This window comes from Chelonoidis abingdonii, chromosome 2 (assembly GCF_003597395.2).
Source record: "Chelonoidis abingdonii isolate Lonesome George chromosome 2, CheloAbing_2.0, whole genome shotgun sequence".
In the NCBI taxonomy this organism is placed as follows: Eukaryota; Metazoa; Chordata; order Testudines; family Testudinidae; genus Chelonoidis; species Chelonoidis abingdonii.
This window is the reverse complement of record NC_133770.1, coordinates 44,882,574-44,908,126: the sequence shown is the minus strand read 5'-3', so window position 1 is coordinate 44,908,126 and position 25,553 is coordinate 44,882,574. Positions and strand designations below refer to the sequence as shown.

Below are 25,553 nucleotides of genomic sequence, written 5' to 3'. Positions count from 1 at the left end.
AAAAACTTTCTAACTATATCCACAACATTGGAGGTGTTTAAGAACAGGTTGGAAAAATACTTGTCAGAGATGGTCTAGGTTTACTTTGTCCTGCCAAGCACAGGCAGCTAGGTTTGATGACTTCCCAAAGTCCCTTTGAGCCCTACATTTCTACGATTTTATGAAAATTCCCTGAACAGATGGGTATGTATGAGAAAATCTGAGAGAAATCAGTTCAGGCAGATCTAGTTTGTTCACTGCAGTCTTCATAAGGTAAAACAGAAGAGTTCTGAAGACTTCTGAACAGTTTTATCTTGAGTTCAAGATTACTGAGGCAGACACTCACCAGGTTCTGTCTTGCTGCTATGGATGGTAAGCAGAAACTGAGGGTCACAGCCATTCTTTATGACATTGCATGGGACCATATGGAGGCACATGGTGTATACACAGCCCCAGAAAGTTCTGTTCAGAAGAATCCAATCTTACGTATATGAGGTGCATGCACATCTACCAAAGGATCCACAGTGACACATACTTGAAAAACAAGAAATCTCATACCAATTAATTCTGTAGGGCAGAAACTTTATATTACAGTACATAGTTACATAGTAACTACAGATTTATTGTTACAGATTTACATATAGCAACTGAATCTGAAATTATGAACTCTAACTCTGTTATAACTGTATCTGGGAACTTGATCCCAAACTGACATAAGTTTCAGTGACAACTTCTTCTTTCATTTGCTGGGGCATGTCAAACAGCTTTGACTTTGGGAGGGTTTCTATAACATCTTTACTTTGGTAACCTCCTTGGGTTAGTCGATGCCATATGTGATTGAACCTGAGATTGCATCTGTCATATGGGAGTCACTGCTTTATCTGGGTCTTGTCATGACTGTGTACATCTGTATTACTGACAAACCATTTAAAAACAATTATTAAAAATAAGTCCTGTCAAATAGTTTCCTCCAGCTTCGATCCTCCAAGGTGCTGAACATCTCATGGGTCAGGACTGGGGGATCATTTTGGGAGAAGAACTTGACATCCACAGCAGACTTTTGAGCATCATTCCCCACCTTTATGATGCTATACTGACATCACCATCCCTCAACCAGGCTCTAGTCAGCACTCTGTGTGCAGCCACCTTTCCTTACATACATATTCTCTACCACAAATTAGAAAGATAAACTCATAACAAAGAAATTCATTTACACCTGCTTTTATTATGACGGTTAAGTCCAGCCCACCATTGCTATGATTCTATGAAATTCTATTCCCCTGATTGTGTAAATGTTCAAGGTATCTGGGGATATTTAGGGATTGCTAGTATGATCAGTCACTACGTCAAAAGGAAATCACGCCAATAAACCAAGATGTACCTTAATTAAGGGATAATGCCACATTTTACAAGATAATCTGGTTCTAGGTAGATAACTGAAGGTCACTGCCAAAGAAAACTGGGCTCCCATCCCATTACCATTGTTAACTATAAATGATGTCCCTGATCACAGTTTCTAGGTCAGCATGAAATAAAACAATCTAACCACTTCTTTATTCTTACATTAGCACTTGTTTTCAGTCAAGTGCCAAGTTTAAACAATTCCTAAGTCTTTGCAGCTTTGAGGTGACGAGATCAAGAAAATGATGAGCTGGTTTGTGCTGAACACGTAAGTTTAAATTGACAGCAGGCAACAGAATTGGAAAATGGAGATTATAAAGTTTTCTCTAAACTGAGCCTGGAAAATAAGTAGATACATTTATTGAAGGAAAGAAAGCTGAAAATTAAAACAGGATGAAGGTAATAAGCTGAGAGAGGAAAGTGCAGAAAAATTCACTTTAACGCATTAAAATACTGTTAGTGATTAAAATGGAAAGTGGTGAAAACGGAAAGTAAGCAGGTTGGATTGTGTCCCAGCTATTCTATTCAGCAGGAATCACTTTAATTGACAATAGCTCTGTGCTTGGTCTGGCTGTCAACAATCAGTTTTTACAGGGTTTCGATTAAATATCTGGGCTCTGAAAGGACAGTTTTGCAATGTATATAGGTTTATCTGTTTAGATTTCTTCACCTCCTAAATTCTTTCCAAAAAAGCTGTCTAGTGCTGCTAGCTCAGTCTCACTAGTAGATCAAATGGTTTGCCACTAGGTGGCAGGCATCCAACTTTATTTTTGAGAGCACTGTTATCTATCGTACATTACTGTTAGAGAAGCAAGGTTATATTCTTTTCCTCATTCAAACATGTCTAAGGATGTTCTCAAAACGACTAGGCTGGCCAACATAGTCAGAGCTAGAGCCTGCTTATGCAGTTTAATTGGGACTATGCTATAACAAGGTTTAGTCCTATCTATACAGAGAATATCTATACAGAGAATACTGAGCTGCCATGGAGGGAAGGGAGCTGCCTACGTTGTTCAAGTGAATGTTAGCTGGTTACAAATCTCATCCTCAGGTTCCACAAGGGACTTCAGCAGTCCCAGAGAAACAGTGAATATAATCATCTGATCCATTTACATGGGGAAAGGGTTCCACATCCATCTCCATTATCTTGCATGATGAAATCTGTACCAGCTAGTTCAGAAAGATGGATGCCTGTGACTTGCGGCCTTTGAGGATAAATTAAAAGAAGAAACTTAAGATAGGAGAAAATTTAAGGAGGACTCCTTACAACAGAAAACATGCCCAAAGCTATTTTAACTGTCATGTGCTTGACTCACTTTCCAATGCTGGTCAACTCTGTCACTGCCCTGCTAAAGAGGGTCACATCTTTGTCTCAACGATTTAATTTTTTTTTTTTTACAAACTTTTTTTTTGCAAACTAATTGCACGTGCTACCAGAATACCTTGTACTTCTAGAACATGTCAGACAGACTGCAAGCTCCTTTGGGCAGGGACTGTCTTTTGGTTCCATGTTTCTAGTGTACCTTGAACAGTGATACTCAGACTGAAGCTCGTGAGCCTCAAGTGGCTCTTTAATGTGTCTCCTGTGACTCTTTGCAGCACGCTATTAAAAGTGTGTGATGTAATTATTAATCGGTTATTAACCAGTCAGGATGCTTTTACTTTATTATTCACCAACTGTAGTTGATAAAATAATAATATTTGGTCAATCATTTTGCTGTCAGAACAGCACATATAAACTAAATATTTCCTGTCATACTGTTTAAATATGAATACATAATACTATAGTAAATGAAACAAACAATGAATTTACACTACCGTGGCTCTTCTGGGTAATACTGATTGCTAATTTGGCTCCCGAACCACTGAGGTCTGAGTATGAATGAAGGAGACTTGGTCCATGATTGGTGTTCTCAGGCACTATGGTAATATAAATAAATCATCATCAGATGTCAAAGTGCTTTATGAATAAAGCAAAGATTATGCCACAGAGGTCTCTGGAAATCACGGACTCAGTGACATTTTCCGCTTCAGCCCCAGAGCGGCAGGGGGACCCCACAGCACCCAGCTGCTGCAAATGGTATGTGCTGGACCACCCCCTCTCCTCCCACAGCAGGACTTGGGTTCTCAGCCCCACATTGTCACAGTTAATTTTGTTATTCCCTGTGACCTGTCTGTGACTTATTAAAAATAACCATGACAAAATCTTAACTTCATTTATGAACAATTTAATGAAGTTTGAGAGCTGGGTATCAGAATGCTAAGGGAGTGGGAACTTATTTGCAAACAATGAGATCAGTGCACACTCAGTGAGAACATTAATTCCCAGCATGGTCATGAGGTTTCCTTGATCCTAAACTAGGTTATATGTCATGCATATCTAAAATGGAGGAGTTGCCATCTTTATCCACCTATCAGCTCCCTACATTCTAGATACTTTGATGTCTGTACAATTGTAAAAATGGTTATATTGGCTGCAAAACAATGGTCATATTTTTCAAGTATTGTCTTTTTTCATTACTTTTGCACCTTTTGTCATTACTGGAGTCTTTTAATGAAAAAAATCACAATCTTACACTAATCTTCTCAGTCACATGCTACTTGGACTAGAGTTGCTTCAATCTGCAGATGTCAAGTCATATTCTTGAATTTCCACATGGTTCTACAGATTTTCCGACTTTTAATCTGTCTCTGTATCACTGTGCGGCTGCAAAATATAAGCAAGTGACTTCACATTTTACCAATCTGGGTTAGCATGGTTTTGAATATTAAACAAAGTCAGCACAGAGTTAGTGTCACTTGCTTGTGAGATTATGAGAAGGGTTAACTTTTTATAATGGAAATGCCGTGACAAACCAGATGGTAACCAAGAACCCTATCTGTCATCTGATTTGTATTATTCTTCTCTAATTTCACTTATGTAGTTCAGACATCTGATTTACTAAGGCTCATATTTTATACATATTCTGACAATCAAAATATATTACCACAAGTGATCGGAGTATTAAAAACATTAAACACTTTTTAAAGAGGTCTGCAAGTGCAAATATCCATCTTGGCTTAGTTCACTTCAAGTAGAATTTATATACATTACAATACTATACAAAAATTGTCAACCATCAGTATGCTTTTCCTTTAAATGTAAAAGCAGAACAAATTTAAAGTCAGTTTTAGAAATAAATTTCTGTAATTTTAGTTTAGTAATGCTTGCCTTTGTCTTTACAAGATAATGTAATGGATTTTTTGAAAAGTAGTTTTAAAAAGATTAAATCTAAATATGCATGTACTCGAGTGACTAGGGAGATTGAAGTGTTCTCTGACCGGTTTTTGAATGTTATAATTCTTGATGTCTGATTTGTGTCCATTTATTCTGTTATTTATTATTGTGTACATTGACCAAACCGGACAGTCTCTACATAAAAGAATAAATGGACACAAATCAGACATCAAGAATTATAACATTCAAAAACCAGTAGGAAAACACTTCAATCTCCCTGGTCACTTGATTACAGACCTAAAAGTCGCAATATTACAATAAAAAAAACTTCAAAAACTGATGCCAATGAGAGACTGCTGAATTGGAATTAATTTGCAAAATGGACACCATTAAATTAGGCTTGACTAAAGACTGGGAGTGGATGGGTCATTACACAAAGTAAAACTATTTCCCCATGTTTATTTCCCCCCCATACTGTTCCTCACACCTTCTTGTCAACTGCTGCAAATGGACCATTTTGATTATCGCTACAAAAAGTTTTTTTCCTCTCCTGCTGGTAGTAGTTCACCTTAACTGATCACTCTCGTTAGAGCGTGTATGGTAACACCCATTATTTCATGTTCTCTGTGTATATATCTTCCTACTGTATTTTTCACTGCATACATCCGATGAAGTGGGCTGTAGCCCACGAAAGCTTATGCTCAAATAAATTTGTTAGTCTCTAAGGTGCCACAAGTACTCCTGTTCTTTTTTCTGGATAGGGATGCTTTCCTGAATGGAGGCCTAAATGTGGGATAAATTAATAGTTAAGCGATTTACAAAAAATTAAATTAATCCCATAGAATTGTACTACAAAAAGTGAACCAAAATAGTTTTGCCTGCTCAACAACATGAAGACTCCCGATAGAGAAAAACCCCCACAAAGTTAATTTTTTGAAGTTTATTTTCAATTATAATTTTTGGATAACCAAGCAGCTCTGTAAAGAGAAAGCACAGAAGAGTAATTCTGGCACTTTTGGATAGTACATAATTTTTTTCCAAAAATTTAAAGCACATTTCAGTCCATTTGCTCGGTCCATAGTCCATGTTATATGAGCTAGATTCGCTCACAGGATTCCAGAGGAAAGTAACCACATATACGGTCAATGAAACTATATTCTTGGCTTCATCAGGCCTTTAAAACATCCTCTAGTCTACTTTAGCTAAACAGAATCCATAGTATACATGATAACTAGAGAATACACTGTATTGAAATGAGAAATGCTCAACACAAATGGGACACTTGGTGGCATGCAGTTTAAAATAAAAGGTATCATTTCAGAAATTTATAAAATCCAAATAGATCAATTAAAAGCAACTAGAAAAAGAATGGACTGTTCATTGTTACTGTAAAAAAGGCACTTGGAGTTAATGAGACCAGAACCGAAGGGTTTGCAGCTGACACAAAGTTCGATTTTGTTTCATAAAAAGGCTCCAATACCAAGGGATGCTACTCAAGTTTCCTGCAGTTTTACATTAAAACAAATTGCTGAACAGATTATAATAAAGACATAAATGTTTACAACCAACTTGTAAAAATAAGAAAAGCATAGTATAAGCAAAATATTAAAAAGCAGCAATGCATAGCCTTCCTTTGAGATAATGCATAACTTTAGACACCAAGTGTCAAATTCTTGTGTTTAAGATACCCTTTCAGTAGCATTATCGTGATAAAATTGACTTAAGAAAATGTAACAAAGATTCACCTGCTCCCATTCAAAGGAGATTTGAGGTCATAAACCTGCCAAAACAATGTCAATATTTTCAACATCCTTGATGACTAACATCAAGTAAATGGAATACCAATCACACTCTTCTTACAGCTGTCTCACTGGAGGCATCCATTAAATCACTTTTCAGAGTAATGATTTAATTCTTCTCTAACATTTACACAGTAATGCATTTAAAGTTCTTTCAGTGTTCCCCATCACAGATTTTCCTTTCCTCTTCCACAAACAATTAAGCACTTCCACAGAAAGAATATTTGGCAATTTCATACTCCACAGAAAGGTGGATTTGCAATAGCTCACTTTATATTAAAAGCCATCAGTGGTCTTTCCTCTCGTTTTTGCCAAGGACTCTTTTTATCTTCTCCTTGGTCATCTTCATCATCGTCGTCATCTTCATCGTGGATGGATGTTCCATGTTCGGGACTAGTTAGTGGGTCAGGTGTGGTTTCTGCTGTTCTTTTTATTGTTTCCTCCTGCAGGCTGGGCAACTGGACCCCACTTCTCCTGCTAGCTCCATCCAATAAGCTTCTTAGGGTACTGTCCTCAGGGCTGCAAACTGCTGTTCCACATTCACTGCCACTTTGGTCCATATCATCCAAATACACAAGCTGTGTATAAGCTGTGCTATCTGACACTTTCTGCTCTCTTTGATGGTTTGCCTGTAGTGGCTGGTGAGTCTGTTGCAGGGACAAATGATCTCCTCTTCCCCTTTGGGCAGATTTTGGTTCATTCATGTCAACACCAGAATCCAAACTGGCATCATTACTTCCATTCCTTCCAGCTCTTTGGAGATCAATGTATGAATGTCTAACATGAGCATTTGAACGTCCATCTAGAGAAACAAACCATGCCCGAGGATGAGGCAATGGCTTTCCACCTCCTAGCTCCATCAGAGCTTTTTCTGTAAGGAGCTGCACTTCACTATTCATTTGAGCCAGAGATGCATCATTAAGTGAGGCAGGAATGGATATGGACTCCGACATAGAAGCATTTTGTGGACTCCATTCACTTGCACCTGCATCTTGCAAATGTTGCTGAGATATTGCTTGTGATGATAACTGTTGGGGTTGCATCTGCTGCTGAGGATGCGGAAAAAGCTGCACATGAGGGTTAGAAAGCTCAGCCTGAAGTCTTTCAATATCAATCTGCTGGTCAGCTGGGACAACCAATGGTTGGCTAACATAAGAGTGTTCTCCTGGTAACTTCATGTAATGACCTGGGATGACCAATGCAGGCAATACTTTTCTGTAAATACTGTCATTAACTTGGTCAACAGAATTGCAGCAGATCAACTGACCTGGTCGAGGAAAAGATGTAGGTCGTTCAAGATGATCAACAGAACGAGACATCATACATTCAGTAGGTCTGCAATCTAGCAGTTCTTTTTCAGGGGCTGATGGGGAGGGGTACATTTGTTCCTGAATATTGTATTTACTTCCTGAAGAAATATGGTTTATGGATGCTTGAATCTCTTTCTCTTGCTTTTCACATAAAGGTTGAGACAACATAGCATTGTAACTTCTCCTGTAATCTTCTTTGATAGGGGACTCATATCCTTCTGATGTTTCCATGGAGTTTCTTAGTTTTGAAGGAAAAGTATCCCCTGACTTATGGTAGTCTTTTCTTAAAGTCCCACTAGGAGTCAGGTTCTCCATGGAGATTCGGCTCTTGTCTTTCTCCTTATGACAAAGCAGTTCCTCTCGGGAGCTAAATTCCTGTGAGGTACTGTACGAATGTTTGAGCATAGGAGTGTGCAAATCTGCTTCTCCACTAGAAGATACCAACTCCATGTGGACAGCACTCATTAACTCCTTAACGCCTGAGTTTTCAGTGTGCCCATTGCTGGCAACAGACATCCCACCAGGAAATTCTGACTCCCGTCGGGAAAATATTAAATTGATGTGGGACATGGAGGTTGATTGATCCTTCTTAGAACCATCCAATGCTGTAGAAAGCTGCAGTTTCTTATGGTGCTGACGTGGTTTCAAACACTTTCTCCTATAGTGTGCCATAACAAAAAGAGTTACATATGTTTATGACTGTTGTACATAAATAAGATCAGCAGGCGTGAAATAATGGGATTTTCAAGCAATGACTGAAAACAACTCTCAGTAGCAAAGTTCAATTAAAAAGGAATCAGTGTGAATTAAATAAGCATTGGGAAAACACCCCAAGCACTTAATTTTAAACTGGGCTAGTGTCTGGAACAGAAAAGCCTAACGAGAGCTAATAGCATGTATTCACTGACAAAGGCTTACAATTCATTTTAGAATAGGGATTGTTGAAAACTGATCATATACAGCACTGAAACAAGTAGAGTTATGGCTCAAGATATACACATCTTCTCTTTGATCCACAGTACTAAAACGTCTTCTACAGAAAATGTATAAGTTATAAAGGTGCCATGCTTCACATAACCCCTTTCCTAACAAACATGGGGAATACATGCTTGTACTATATCCAACCAGCAACATGAGGAAGGACTTTAGCTCACTGTCTCTTTCTTTTTCAAGTCCAGTGAGGTACATAATTCTTGTTTTTTTAAATGTAAATTTTTTTCAATAGAAGATTGTACATAATTTCAGTATCATGCAAGCAGAGATGTTTACATTCTACATGCAAACTGAATGACCAAAATGGTAAACTTTACCTGCAATAATACAAAAGAAGACAGAGCAAAACCACAAGTATGAGAGCCATCCCTCCTAGAATTGCCAAAAGGAACATTGTGTGATAGGTGGTAATGTCCTGTGTTCCAATGGGCCCTAGAAGGCAAGAAAACAGAGTTTGGACTTGTGACAACCTTTAAACAAAGAGAGGCAAATTAACTGACAGTCACGACACATTCTTCCATGCTGTCAGGATGCTAAATGAACAAAGCTGCCATTAGGTGCTCCCCACCTGCAGTGCCTGCTTATGCCGTATCTGAGACAGATGTGGTGAGAGTGACTGATGGTTCTGCTGGCAACAACGCCAGTTTGTTCTGTGGAAATCCATTTGACTGCAAAAACAGCATGCCATGCTAAGCATTGCTTCCTGGCTCCATCCAATACCACAGTTCCCCAACCTCACACAGCAGAAGTGCAGAAGCCCCTGCAGTGTCTTCAGCCAGTGGCGTGCATGCCGCAGAACTACTGCTTTCCCTCTGCTGCCTGTTTCGAGATTTCTTTTTATCAGTTTTGATCAATTTGCAGTAAATAGCAGATGTGGCACATTAAGGGCTTCATCTTTAGAGGTACTGGTTGCTCATATCTCTAGTTTGAGTCACTAGGAACTGTGGGTTTTAAGGACCTCTGAAAGCCAGGCCCTTAAATGCAGTAGAGTAAAACTAAAGATTTTAAGAACTATTGATAAACTCTTTACTCACAGAGAAAGAGACATGTATACAACTTCCACTCCCAGTTATGAATGTGTAATCCCATTAGTTTGTCAGTTCCTTCACACAGTTTGAAATACAGAGCCAAATTTTGTTTTCAGACAGAAAAGTTCAACTACCAGTGATAGGGTTACATGGGTATGTACTGTGATTGAACAGAATTTTGCCTGTTCGTTTGAACAACGTTAAGGATCTAACCTAGAGGTTTATAAACTGTGGTCTATGAAACACTTGTACTTCAAGAACCATTGCTGGTGAATGAGAGAGGACATGGCTCATGAGACTCTCAATTAAAAAGAGTGGTTCCACTGTGACCAAGTCTGAAAAACGCTGGCCTGGCCTTAAGAAGAAAGGAAAGTCAGAGCACAAGGGAATCTCTACCCTAAAGGAAAAACTACAAGGACAATCAAAACTCTTCATAAGGTGAAATATTGTAGACATATGGGGCCAAATTTGCGACTGGTATAAACACGATTAAAGTCAGAGACAAGAAAATCACAGAAACATCTGCCCCCCCCCCTTTTAAGGTACAATTAATTTTACAAGATTATTTTGAATTCAAACTACAGTTTGTCCTTGTCTACACCCATAACTTGGTTCAGCCCTAGGTCAAGCTGGATCTTTCAGCAATTGAATTTTTTTATAGCATAAACTTAAATAAATCGTTTAAGGAAAGAAAGCTGTCAGAAAGAATCTGTCTCCATATACTGAGGAAGCTCAGTGGAATCTATTTGGGCAGACTTGAAAACTAATCCTTACACAGTAGGTTGCTTTGTTTATGTACATGGTACATGGTCCATTGTGTAGTCAGGACAAGGCATTTTCATTACACTACCTCTGTTATGAACTTATCAAAACCTAATGAATGAAGACTCTCCAAGGAGGTGGTTTTTGTTTGGTATAAACAAAGAAGCCTGTGTTCATTTGAAGCAGGGGAACTGGAATAAGAGCTGGCCACAGGAAAAACAAAAACAAAAAACTATCAAGCCACATCATGAATAGTTTCAACAGGAGTACAGGTACACATCACAGCTAGTTTACATTGATTTCTGTGTTATTTAAATAGCTTCCTGAATGCCAACCAATGACAATCTGCAAAGGGCAGTCAACCAGTACAGAATCTGGTATGTTGCTTATTTAGGGCCAAATTCCACCCTAAATTCCACCTGGGCAAGCTCAATGAAGTCAATGAGATTATAGCAGGTGTCAGAATAAAACTTCAAAAGTTTTCAAAAGAACATTTAAGACGACTCTAAATTGTGATTGTATTAGCTTCAGGTGAATGCATTTAAAAAACTTCATAACAGATGTTTTAGTAATTGCTGCAAAGAGTCCTGTGGCACCTTATAGACTAACAAACGTATTGGAGCATGAGCTTTCGTGGGTGAATACCCACTTCGTCGGATGCATGTATTCACCCACGAAAGCTCATGCTCCAATACGTCTGTTAGTCTATAAGGTGCCACAGGACTCTTTGCTGCTTTTATAGATCCAGACTAACACAGCTACCCCTTTGATACTTAGTAATTGTTGGAACTCACAAGTACATTGATATCATTATTCCCTTCACTTTCTAGCAATTACTTTACCAGATAGTGGTGACACAAGTGACAACAGTGCAAGGAATACTTCCTTATAAAGTTTCATGTGTAAGTGATTTTGAGTACAGGGATTCCTCCCCTCTCCCCCAAAAGATTTTAACCCTTTACTTTCAGATTTCTCTTTTGTAATAATCCATTATTGATCAAAATGTGGCATCTCAGATGAGGTCATCCTGGAAAATATAAGTGTTATATATGAATACATTAATACTCATTACTGGAAATACTAATACATTTCAATTCAGTCTTACCTGGGTTAGTAGGAGACATGGCTGCAACCCAATAACCCAACTGTGGGGCAATGTATGTCCAGGTCAGCTGATTTCCTTCTTGTTGTACAAGCCCTAAACTACTCTTCAACCATGTCCCTGTAAAATACAAGATACAAAATGGGGCATCTTATTTTTTAATATGAGATCAGCATATACTAGTGGAAAAAAATGGTAACAAAACTTTTGCCTTAAAACTTATCTTTAAGCACTATAAGTCAAAAATCACTCTAAAGACATGGGGAAGTTGCAGGTCTTTAAACACATCTCTCTTTGACAATCATCACTGAGTCCTTCCATGAGAAGTCATTTGAGAAGCTTTATACTAAAACGAAGCTGTTTAAAATAAAGTAAAACTATTAAAGCTTCTAAAATGGATGTGAGAACTAGTGGTTGCCATCCCGGATTCCCTTTGCCGGAGGAGGTTATTTCTGAAGCTACTACAGAGTGACTTCAAATATATTGTTTTAAATTTTATAAAGCCCCTTTTAGAATTCTTACTATTCAAAGAGGCATTATGAAATTACAGCAAATCTCTCCAAGCTTTTATTTTGGCTGCAAAGATTTCCTTCTAAGAACATGGATATACATATACTGTATGCACACATGTATTCATCATTCCACATCCTCATCTCCCTTACTTGCAATCGCCTTTTAGAAGCATGAACCTTTTTATTTCCTACAGAGGGTTTTATTTTTTCATCTAGAAAACTGATTCTTTAACTCTGTGTTTCCAACGGACAGGGAACTATTTTCTGTTTAGCAATTTCTTTCAGTAGCACCATCAGAGGGACTCAGTCAAAATACACGTAGTTTTGTGACTAGTGTTTGCTAGGTAACAACACAGAATATTTTTAAAACATGCCTTTCAAGGGAAATGGTGTATATCTATTTTAAACAGGTATTGATAATCCAAAGGAAATTAAGTTGGTCAGGCTTTCATCCTGAAGTTTGCAGAGTACTAACTTTTAAAAAAATGGTGCTTCTACTTTCAAAGGATACAGTGCAGTGTAAATCACAGTTTTATGAAAAAGCTTTAAAATTAGATAATTATTTGCATTTTGTTACACATTAAGGTTCCAGCTCTGGGGCCTAATAAAAAAATTGGTTTAAATTCTGAGCCAAAGCACCTTCATAATGCTAGTAGACTACTCCATTCTCCCTGAATGACACACTTGATTACTATGCTTCAGACTACTGAAAATTTAAAAATTGAAACAGGATGTTCTCAGGCTTCTGAAGGGCTATTGCACATAGAGGAAATTGCTGAGTCCTGTGGTGCAGCTAATATTCCTTAGAAAGAAACCTTTGCAATTCATACAGAAAATTTGAGAGTTTTGTGGTCATTTTAGAATTCCTCTCTGAGTAGTAAGGCTTCCAAAAGACATGTTCAAATTTATGTTGATCTAGCATTCTGTTTTACTACCATCAGTGGGTGCCAAACTAGACAACAAATTAAAAAAACCTAAATAGAATTGGAGTTCTTCATACACTTAAAAAATGTATCAAATTAGTATCTACAGTATCCCATGTACTTCAATGGATAAACACTTGCCATTCTCAAAGTTTAGTTATAAATTTCTGCTTCAAAGGGGAAGCTGAAATGCTGAAATTACCTAACATTTTCAAGAGAGCTATATTCAGTATAGTATTGTATTCTGACTAGCCCTCCTTCCAAATGGTCGTCAGTGTCTCTGGCCTGAAACTAAGCCCTTTTTATGATGTCACTAATGAATTAGAGGAGGAAGTGGTGGTGGAGGAAAGGTGAAAATTTTAAAATGATTGTAAAATACATTTAAGAGATTTTATTAGTTATATAGAATACCACAAAATTAACCTTAAAGTTTTGATGATTTTCACTGTAGTTCTCAAATTATTCACATGAGCAAATCATGGAAGTGTATGATGAATGGCTTCTTTTAAAGAACATATTTGAATATTTATTTATTTTTTTCTTCTACATAATCAAATCCTTGTAAATCATATTTTTTTTTATCTCAGCATAGAGCTTGTGTTGATAAAGTAGAAGTTTTTTTTTTGCAGGACACAATATTTGACAGACTGCTACATAGAGGTGAAAACCATCGACATATACCGACTTGGCATTTGAAACCTGGTTGAACGTGTAGCCAGTAATCACATTCAATATTGGTGCAGAGTGGGGGAGTGGAGAGGAAAGTATTTTCTGTGTTGTAAGGGAGGTATCCAATAGGTATAATGTGTCATTTCACGCAATATCAGCATCAACATTGTAATTTGAGCACTTCATCTACTGTAATGAATTTGTCTACAGAACAACCCAACAAAGTAGGGAAGTATTATCAGAGGCAATGACAGTGAAATGACTTGGCTAAGGTCATAAAAGAAGTTTCTAGTAGGCCCAAGGAATAAAATGAATCAGGAACTCCCAAGCAGCCACCTTTCCCCTTGATCTTCCACCAGGTAATTTTCTAGTAGCAGACATCTGTCCCTACAATAGCCTTGAATGAGAAGCTGAGAACATAGCCAACAATCTCATAGGGAATGTCCTTATTCCATCAACTTTTGGTACAGTGACTGCTGTCTGCGACTGAAACAACAATCAGCAAGAACATTGTCCACAGCTGAAACCACAATTTTCTACTATCCTCAGCAGGATCAGCCTTGATAATAAAACCACCTTGGCTTGGAATAAACCCTGTTTCAAAGACATGATGCTCAATGCAAAATGAATAAATATTATTAAAAAGCACAGCAGCATAAAAGAGCATTTGGAGACTGTGCAGGGGTCTAAAAGGGTAGGTAAAAAAAGCAGGAACCAAACAGCAGAGAGAGAGTATGTCTGTGTGGTAGGGGTGATGAGGAGACTTATTCAAGCCAAGCTTCTTTTACAGTTTCAATACCCCCAAAGATACAGGCGCATTCCTACCTTAGTAGCAAAGCTGACATCTTTGGTACTTTATAGGTTACACGATAGAAGTGGGAGACATTTGGACATTAACAGAAATAGATTCATTTATCATTACTTTGGATCAAGTTAAAGGGTAAGGCAGGGAGGCTTTCAGGACTAATATCTACTACAGAAGAAGAGAAGAGCAGGCTCCTGTCCTAGGACCTGAGACACAAACTAGGGCAGAAAGTATCCTCCTCCTTTCTGCTGCAAGTCTATTTTAAAATATATTTTACACAGGCAAAAGTGTGATGCAAGTTTTATGATTAAAAAATCACTAGGTCTGACTGCTCAAGAAATTCCTTAAAATGCCACTTATTTCAGTCTCCGCAACAAGGCAAGTTTAAGGGGAGTCAAAAACCTAGGTGCTGAGCTCTGCAGTTCTTATTGACTTCAGTGGGACAGTGCTCGGCACTTCTGAGGATCAGGATCTTCGAGTTTATCCATGAATCCCTCATCACATCAATAACTGGATAACTATAGAGAATGAGGAATTTTATATCTGCAGCCAAATCCACGTTTATGGCAGGAGTCATTATTGCAGTTATTCACTAGGGAGAATATGTGTCCAGCTTGCCTTACTCACACTGCTCTGGAACAAACAGAATCCTTGTGGTGCGTCTTTAAAAGCTCTTTTGCTAATTATGTGCCTGCACAGCACAGTGATCAAGAAGCTAACAGAGACTACACTCTCATCACTGTGAGAAAAGCTCACTTTTCATTCCAGCAGAACAAGATTGCTCACATTCTTCCAACAAAAGGAAGCTCTGTACTTGTAGAGAAAGCAAACAAAAGGGCGTACAAAGCATAAGGCTAGCCAGCCTTCTTGCCTGTCTTCCACTCATTTAGCTCACTCACCAGTTTTTGCTAACTCTGGCTATCTTCCAGAACACTAACTGGTCAGTGTAACACAAAACACCAGCCAGAGAAGCTGGCGTTCCCTCTCTCTTAAGAGAGGGCCAGAGCTCTAGAAATGTACCTGGTACTTACTACATGGGTCACCACTGGACACCACCATGGGTCACACTTATTTCCTATTTTAAACACAGAGAAGGCTTTGGTACATCAGATACCACTATGTGGTGACAACTGGAAAATGCTGAGTTTTTAATGGAGATCACTCTATCCTCAGAGAACTAAATACATTGCCTCACGACAAGGATGGTTCCCTCAGGGCTCTAGGAGACAATCTGATGGGAAGCCCACTGCATACCCCTCCCTGCGCCAAGACTGTACTAAAGGTCTCTCTCATCTTTTATATCTGTCATTTCTCACCAACAGGTATTTGATACATTTGAGTCTCTCCCCTAGGTGGTGGCCAAAGACTGAGGTATTCCATGTTCCACAGCAGCAACAGCAGCAGCAGATTGTGCCAGTTCTTCTACTGGTCCCAGTCAAAGTGCTGTATTTTTTTCTTGCAATAAGCTAGCCACAAATGTACACAGTATTCCAGGCAAGGGTGCACTATCACTGTATATAACTGCATTACAAAATTTGCACTATTAGTACAGTGCTCACTTTATATTATTTTATTACAAATATTTGCACTGTAAAAAAGACTAAAAAGAAACAGTACAATCTATAAGCCAAAGCACGAAGGGGGCATACCAATGTTTAGCATATTTGGCATATAAATACCTTGTAACACTGGCTATGTCACTGGCATGCGAACACCAGTTTTTGCTTTCGAATGACATTGTATATAAGAAGTGGGCAGTATTATTTCCCGTAAATATAAACAAATTTGTTTGTCCTAGTGATTGGCTGAATAAGCAGTAGGACTAAATGGACATGCAGAGTCTAAAGTTTTATATTGTTTTGGTTTTGAGTGCAGTTATGGGGAAAAAATTCTACATCTGTAGTGCAATCTCTATTGTGAAAGTGCAACTTACAATACTATTTCTTTTATCTTTTTTACAGTGCAAATATTTGTAATAAAAATAAAGTGAGCACTGTACACTTTGTATTCTGTATTGTAATTGAAATCAGTATTTGAAAATGTAGAAAAACATCCAAAATAGTTATAATAAATTTAAATTGGTATTCTATTATTGTTTAACAGTGCAATTAAAACTGCAATTAATTGTGACTTTTTAAATCTAGTTAATTTGTTTTGTGTTAATCACTTGAGTTAACTGGGATTAATTGATAGCTGTATTAATTACCCAAAGAAAAAAATATCTCTATTCTAGATTTCAACTTTTCATGCTGCCCTGGATAAGCATTGGTCATAACTGTGCTGGACCAGGAATAGCACAGAGAATTAGTCTCCATCACTACCCCATGCTCCCTCTTCCTTGCATGAGGATGGGATGTGGAATAACTTACTTCATCCCTTTTCACAGAGCAGCTCTCTCTCTTTCAGGATGCCCAGCTAGATACTCTGGCCTGTGAAGAGAGTGTTGGAGTGCAATGGAGGCAGGGCTCTGGTTGAGTGAGAGTTATGAAAAGCTAGTCCATTGCACCCAACTTTCTCCCTCCCTTCAAAAACAACAGAACAAAGAAGACAATCACAAATCATCCACACTGCTAAGTAAGCTGTAGATATGCACAGATAGATGAGAATTTGTTGGATAAAAAGTTGACAATTTTTAAGACACTGGTTCTAAAGCTCAAAAGAATATTTCACAGTGCCCATGTGCATCTTTTAAGCAGATGCAGTAAGTTTTATATAGTATGTGAGTAGCGTATGGTTGGGACAATTTACCATTGCCATTAAATCTAAAAAGTTCATGGAAAACTTCTATGTAGAGAGACAATTCTTCGTCTTTTCCCCCCATTACTATTCAAAGGAGTTTTTCTTTGTCGTTTCCCCCCCATTACTGTTCTGTAGAGCCAACATGCTGATCCAGGATTAAACCACGTTGGCTCAAATGAGCAGTTGGGGGAATGTTTAGTTTTCTTATAACTCTTCCCTCACCAAGATTTCACAGTTGTCAATGGTACTCACTCATGCTCAGAATAAAGAGAAAACTGTATTAGGCAGTAAATACAAAAAATGTTTTTTTTAAAAGGTAAACAAATATTTTGATAAAATATTTAAATATAAACTACATATGGGGAAAAAAAGCACACACTGAGTATCAAGTTACTGCCAAACAAAACCTAGGACACAATGTCAGAGGCCAGACAAAGTCTTCAACAGAGCAGCAGAAATAAAGTTCTGCTAGGTAGAAAACATAATACCACATTGCATTACTTGGATTCTGGGGAACATGCTCACTTAGCCCAGACAAAATGTGGGCTTGATACTGCAACCACCTGCTTGCACGTCTAGTCTTCACATATGACTTCGAAGGCACTATTCACACAAAGTGTTGGCAGGTCCTGAACCTTAGGGCTGGTTCTGCATTTACAGGGCAGGTGTTCATGCATTATTTATGGTTTTTCAAAAAGCCCTCAAAACCCAATTATTTTAGATGCATTCAGAGTGAAACACAAGCCAATCCAAGCCCTGCCAGAGTCTGTGTGCGCGCACACATGCATGCACATAGGCTCACAATTACACAAGGCTAGATCATGCTCCCATTGAAGTCAATGGCTTCAATAATGCAGATCGCGGCCATACAGGCAAAAGGCTTTCTGCTCACAGGTGTACATATTACTCCCGAGCCAAAAAATTAAAAATTCTGCATACAATATTTTGAAATTCTACATATTTTATTTGTCATGACAACATAGTATAATCACATCAGTTTCAATTATTTTGGTAACATTTCAAAATACCTGTCAGAAAGTATGTCTGACAACAAAAAAGATTCCCCCGAAGAGCAGAGAGCTAAAGAAACCCCTATGACAACCCAGTTTCTGTTTTTTCATTATGTTTTTGTTGGTCACCTGAGTCTGAGTGTGTCACATGTGCCAGCTGGGCACATCTTGAGGGAAAACTTTGCCCCTCTGGTCTCAGACACCCACACCCTCTCCTCACAAAAGCCCAGTCATGGAGTACCCAACCGGCCCTGACACTCATATCCCCTACCCCTCACAACCAAGGGATCCAGAGAGGGAAACAGCCTGATGCAGAGTCCCGAGCTTTACGGAGTTTTCTGCATGCCATCTCCTTCCTCAGGATGTGTTGGGAACTGCAGCTGCCCAGAAACCGCCAATTCCCCCTTTCCCCTGGCAGTGTCCTCTATTTGCGAGCTGGACAATGGGGCTCTGCTGGGTCCAGCAGACCTTAATGGCAGCCAGCAGCACCAATTCTGCAAGGAAAAAAGTAATTCTGTGCAGAACATCAATTCTGCACTAATTCTGCATTGGACAGTGGTGCAAAATTCCCCCAGGAGTAATGCATGCAACTCTTAATATGAGTCAAGAACAGAGAAGATAAATTCCATTCTTAGCTGCATGCATTCTGACTTCAATGGGAGTTGCACGGCAACATTTGAGAGTTGAGCTCAGCCATAATGGAGAATTTTTAATTCTGGTTATATTGTATTAAGCATTCTCATCTGACCATTTCATTGTGTTCTAGGATACACCCCTACTTCTGACTTTTGTTGATCAAGTTTCCTTCCAAACACTGATCAAAACAACCAGCTATGTGATTGTCAGAGGAGTACACTATCACTAGAGCAAAGGCAAAATAACATAAAAGAAACAAACAAACAAAAAATGTAAAAAAAAAAAAATTACAAAACAAAAACCTCACCCCCCAAGCAGCAGCTCCTGACCCCATGGTATGGGCCTGTGTCCCAATGACAAGCATTGCAACCCAGTGCCTGGGATCTAAGCGCTGCTCAGATTTAGCCTGGTCACCTCTTCATCATCATGTAACCCTACTCCCCCCAAAGAGCACATCCTGATCCTCCCCAGGGTTTCCCATCCCTGGAGGAGGAGGATTATTGAGTGGTTGGGTTCAGTTGAAGGGGGGGGATATTTAAGAGCTACTGTTCTGTGCTTGCTTTTCATTCCTAAAACCTTTCAATACTATGGAATAATTCTTAATAAAATGATGTGTATAGACAGACTGGAATGTATACACTGTTCTTATTTATATATATGTCATTGAGCTCTTTTATTAATCTAAATGTAATTAAAAATGAAACAACATTTTTAATGACAAACAAAACACCACAAAATTCCCTAAAAATAAAACGAAAAATAATAAAAAATAAAAAGAATTTCACAAGGCTTTTACTATAGCTTGTATGCAGCGAAGTAGCAATCTTTAATATAAAAAAAGGCATGTCCAAACTACACAAACATTTAGTTTTAATGTAGCTAGTTACATTTTTGTCTTGGATCTTCCTCTTTTTCCATCCTCAATCTGACATTTAAGTGGTTTTTTTCCTCCTCAGAGAAACCCAATTTTTCTCAATTACTTTTCTACATGACCTTTCTACAGGAAGCACTCCCTAATAATTAATTAGAATGTTTTTAATAAATGACCAGTGATGGAATTATCCAACCAGATCTGCTGAAGGCAATCTAAGTAAGAGGATCAAAGTTGTGCTTACAATGCAAATGATTTGTTTCCTGTAGTATGAACAAATAAAATGGACGATTTAATTAACCAGAAATCAAATTAAGCCAACTATCCTGATTTACTTTTTATGCATAATATTATCCTCACTGGACAGTCTTGGAAATGAAATGAGGATTTTTTTTACTATTACCACACAATAGCCTAGTTGTAATAAATACACATTTCTTAATAAGAATTAGTTTTTATTCAGCTAATGATTTCTTCTTCAGTGGCTGTGATTTCACACAGGATGGCACTGTCTATAAATGTAGGGTTCAAAACAAATGCATGTGTTAGAGAGAATGGGATAGGACATTAAGCTATTAAACCATATGTGTACTGTACGTGATATTCAAATATTGCTAACATGGTTATTTCTAAGACTAATTTCTTTAGACATGTCAAAAGGCACTTGCCCTCACTGAGAATTAAGTCTACGGCACGCTTATGAAATTAACCTTTACATTCTTCTTCTAAGTAAAGAAGCCCCAATTTTCTTCAAGTGTGTAAATGGACACTTTATTCTGATAAGTGAAAAACTACAGGCTTTTCTTAAAACTGGCAGCAAAAAATTACTAGGTTGCAACCAGCATAAGAAATTTTAGTCTAACAAGGTTTTTTTTTTTTTTTCCGGAAAAGCCATAAGCCATGAAAATACAACTTGTTATATTGATTGTCAAGTAGGAATTTTCCATCAGAAGTGTCACTGCTATAATACAGAAATGCAATTTTTTCTTGCCACAAATACACAGGTATTTAACAATTCTTAGGAATAAGGTAATATTACAATATTGTTTTTGAAGTTGCTAGGCAACACCAATAATTGAATGTCCATGCTCTGAGATCATATCTTCATTATTCTTCCACTCTGACAGCATTTGTTGTATGGCATTTGGGAATATTGTAGTTAAATCCTGCCACTGTTTTAGTAACCTCATCATTATTTGGCAAAAAAAGAAACCAATTTGGTGTGTTTCAGACCACTGATTATCAGAAAAATACACATTACATGGAATCTAAAATATTTCTGCCAAAAAAACAGCATCACAAAATGTTATTGTTCAATGCACGACTGAAGTTTGAACAGAGCACTGTGGTTTTCCTTTGTTACCTTTGTCTTAATAATGTAAGGGAGAAGCTGAATAAAATTACCTGTCTAATATTTAACAAAAGCACATATTTTTCTTTACTAGTAATTTTAATAGCCTCTGAGGCAGGGGAGGGGAGATTGTATACAAAAGTTATTTCCATTGTTTTATTCCCCCGCCCCCGTCCGAAACCCAGAAGAGAAAAGGCCTATTAAAGGAAATCTCTATTACACAAAAATCAATAATTCTATTTCAAATGGGAAAGCTTGGCTCTGCCTTCTCCATCTCAATTTCTGATTCTGGATTTATATGAAACATATTCACTTTAACATTTCCTTTATCACATGACTAATTTCAATAAATAATACAATTAATATTATATAACTAATATTAAGTAAATAAACAAAACCCTGCAATTCTAACTCATCCAATCCAAAGACCTTAAAGCACTTTATATCTTTTAATCCATTCAGCCTCACACCACACCTTTGAGGCAGGTAAGCATTATCTTTATTTTACAGATTTGGAAACTGAGGCAGAAACACATTAAGAGATGATTAGCACCTCAAACTCCCTTTGATGTCAGTGTGAGTTGTAGGTGAGCAGTGGTTTCAGGATCAGGCCTAGAGTTTGTAATACTATTAGCTAGGGTGACTTCCACATTTCACTTACAATTATTAACAGTTACCCTACGTGACACAGGAAGACTGTCCTGATACTCTGAGACCCTTCCAGCTTTATCACTGACACTTCCCCAGCTTCTACCCACTACTTAGATCCACTCTCTTCCCACACTCACAGCTTCCAACACCTCCCCACAACAGTCCCAGGCAACATAACCCCCCTCCCCACCCCCCAGCTCCACCCTGCTCTCTCAGTCTCGAATCCAATGACTACCTCCCCTCTCTGCCACACACATTTGTGTTGGGAAGCTGGAAGTCTGGCATCCTGAGAGGGGCAGAGCTAATATTGCTGTGTACTGGCTGCACTGTATAGCAGTTGTGCATTAGTGAAATCAGTATTGCTGTATGGAGGAATACAGCGTATGAGACGTTCCTGGTCTTGAAGTTTATTTCCTTGCTTTTGCAGTTTTGCATTAGATACGTTGTGTTCACGAAGTTTAACAACATATTGTTTGGGCATATTAATATATTTTAGCATCAACTTTGTTCCTTGTCTATCTTCTTTCTCATCTCTCCTTCGCTATACATCACCATAACATTCATGCTTCTGACTCATTTGCAATGCCACAAAATCCCTGTCACTATTGTCCAAGCAATAAATAAGGTACATCAGTGAGAGGAGGAGGGGGGAACCCTTTCATATCACTTCTAGCTTTGAAAGCTCTACTCTGTACTTTAGAAAGTACAATAAAACACACATTGCATGTTAATAAAACACAACCACAGCTTCCTGTGACCCATGTTCTTAATTACACTCCTCCAAAGGGATCATGCTAGCCAAAACCTCCCTCAGAGAGCTAAACATGTGAAGCATCAGCAAAGAGCTTCCCCCCTCCTCCCCCACTGAAGCTGAGATCTGTCTACTACTCTGCAATTATATTTGCATCTATTATATTATGCAGGCTTCACACACGATTAAAAAGCTGTTTTTGGTAACCGCCATTTCTATGGCAACACTCGGAAAGAACAGAATTCTTTGAAAGCAGTTAAACTGTACTCCTTAGTGGATTTAATCTTTAAAAAGAGGAATTTAACCTTGACAGTTTTGAGATTAAAAAGAAAGTCAAAAATCAAGTTGTCAAAGAGCTTGTAAACTACAGAAGTAACACACAGTGTAATCTGGGAACTTTGTAGAGGCCGATTTCCTCTTCACAATATGCAAGATAATTTCCATATGTTCAACTAACCTGATAGTTTCTGGCGATATAGTAGCCAGAATTTTGAATCTGGTTATACAGACTGACTTTGATTACGAGCTATTTGGGGCAGGGAACAGGTCTTCTTCCTGTGTGCGTATACCGTGCCCAGCAAATGGTGCTCTGATCCTGGCTAGGGCCTTTGGGTGCTACTATAATACAAATAGTTACCATAATAAGTGGACTATATTACAATCACATACAGAGAGGTTTTGGTATTCAGTGGGTTTTGTTGGGATGCTAAAGGACCAAATATCAGAGGGGTAGCCGTGTTAGTCTGGATCTGTAAAAGCAGCAGAGAATCCTGTGGCACCTTATAGACTAACAGACGTTTTGGAGCGTGAGCTTTCGTGGGTGAATACCCACTTCGTCAGATGCAGGTAGTGGAAATTTCCAGGGGTAGGTATATATATGCTAGCAAGCAAGCTAGAGATAACGAGGTTAGTTCAATCAGGGAGGATGGGGGCCCCTGTTCTAGCAGTAGAGAGTGGTGAGAGACCCAAGGGGGAAACTGGTTCTGTAATTGGCAAGCATTCACAGTCTTGTTTAGTCCAGAGCTGAGTGTCAAATTTGCAAATGACTGAAGCTCAGGCAGTTTTCTCTTTGAAGTCTGGTCCTGAAGTTTTTTTGCTGGCAGGAATGGCCACCTTAAGTCTGCTCATAGTGTGGCCAGGGAGGTTGAAGTGCTCTCCTACAGGTTTTGTATATTGCCATTCCGATATCTGATTGTGTCCATTTATCCTTTTCCGTAGTGACTGTCCGTTTGGCCGATGTACATAGCAGAGGGCAATTTGCTGGCATATGATGCGTATATACATTGGTGACGTGCAGGTGAATGAACCAGTGATGGTGTGGCTGATCTGGTTAGGTTCCTGTGATGGTGTCTCCTGGTGTAGATATGTGGGCAGAGTTGGGCATCGAGGTTTGTTTGCATGGATTGGTTCCTGAGGTAAGATTTACTATGGTACGGTGTGCAGTTGGCTGTGAGAATACGTTCAAGTTGGCGGTTGTCTGTGGGCAAGGATTGGCCTGCCACCAAGACCTGTGAAAAGTTTGGGATCATGTCCAGGATGGGTTGTAGATCCTGATGATGCGTTGGAGGGTTTAGCTGGGGTTGTATGTGATGGCCAGTGGAGTCCTGTTGTTTCTTTCTGGGTTTGTCTTGTAGTAGGAGGCTTCTGGGAACACATCTGGCTCTGTTGATCTGTTTCCTAATTTCCTCGTGCGGGTATTTAGTTTTGAGAATGCTTGGTGGAGATTTTGTAGGTGTTGGTCTCTGTCTGAGGGGTTTAGAGCAGATGCGGTTGTACCTCAGTGCTTGGCTGTAGACAATGGATCGTGTGATGTGCTGGATGGAAGCTGGAGGCATGAAGGTAGGCATAGCGGCGGTAGGTTTCGATATAGAGTGGTGTTAATGTGATCATCATTATTTGCCCGTGGTGTCTAGAAAGTGGACCTCCTGTGTAGATTGGTCCAGGCTGAGGTTGATGGTGCGTGGAAGTGTTGAAATCGTGGTGAGAATTTTTCTAGAGTCTCCTTCCCATGGGTCCAGAGATGAAGATGTCATCAATGTAGCGTAAGGCAGAGAAGGGGCGTGAGTGGACGAGAGCTGAGAAGCGTGTTCCAGGTCAGCCATAATGGGCTTGCAATTTACAGAACCGTTTCTCCTCCTGGTTTTCAACCTCTACTGCTTAACAGCGGCCCCATCCTCCCTGATTGACTCTAACCTCGTTATCTCTAGCTTGCTTGCTAGCATATATATACCTACCCCTGGAAATTTCCACTACCTGCGTCTGACGAAGTGGGTATTCACCCACGAAAGCTCACGCTCCAAAACGTCTGTTAGTCTATAAGGTGCCACAGGATTCTCTTCTGCTTTTAAAGGAACAAAGTGTGTGAAATCCCATAGCAAGTAAACCACTGTGTGTGCAGTAATTATCTCTTGCAGTCCAATTATCCTTGACTTGGGGTACATCTACATAGCAACTAGACACCAGTGGCTGGCCCCAGAGGGCTGTTTCATTGCTGTCCAGACTTCCAGACTTGGGCTGGAGCCCAGGCTCAAGGACCTGTGAGACAGGAGAATCCCAGACCTCAGGCAGAACCTGGAAGTCTACACAGCAACGGAACAGCCCTGCAGCCAGAGGCTCACAAGCCCAAGTCAAGTGTTATGGGCCAGCTCCATGCTTTTCTTTGCTATACATACATACCCTTCGAGACCACTCATATAAAATCAACAGACTTTCTAGAAAACTGTAAATTATTCATACCACCAAAGATTACACATAATTCACTTTAACATAAAAAATTCTAGAACCCTATCTTAATGCTTGAGATGTTTTCTAAGATATTCCCCCAGGACCTATGCCTCACCAGATGCCTCCCAGTTGTTCCTCTCCCAGTCACTTATCACACCAAAAGCTTGCAAGTGTGCACAGACAGCCTGGCCCAGCAGACAGACTCTCTTCATTCACTGCATCCACCACAGCCCTCACTAACATAAATTTTCATTGGTCAGTATTACAGTAAATAAACCTGTCAAATACGTAAGACCTTATGTGGACAGTGTTATTTGCCT

The 25,553-nt window shown here is 38.9% G+C and overlaps 1 protein-coding gene across 1 annotated transcript in view; it reads right to left on the bottom strand.

The window, feature by feature from the left end:
• Positions 1-5,268: 5,268 nt before the first annotated feature.
• The window catches only part of FAM171A1 (family with sequence similarity 171 member A1), a 141,799-nt gene continuing 121,514 nt past the window's right edge, over positions 5,269-25,553 (bottom strand). Inside the window, exons 6-8 of the mRNA XM_032806400.2 lie at positions 11,595-11,711; positions 9,017-9,131; positions 5,269-8,364 (exon numbers count right to left, since the gene is read on the bottom strand). Coding sequence (XP_032662291.1) covers positions 6,663-8,364; positions 9,017-9,131; positions 11,595-11,711 — 1,934 coding nt within the window. The 3' untranslated portion in view covers positions 5,269-6,662. The remainder of the gene's footprint in view (positions 8,365-9,016; positions 9,132-11,594; positions 11,712-25,553) is intronic.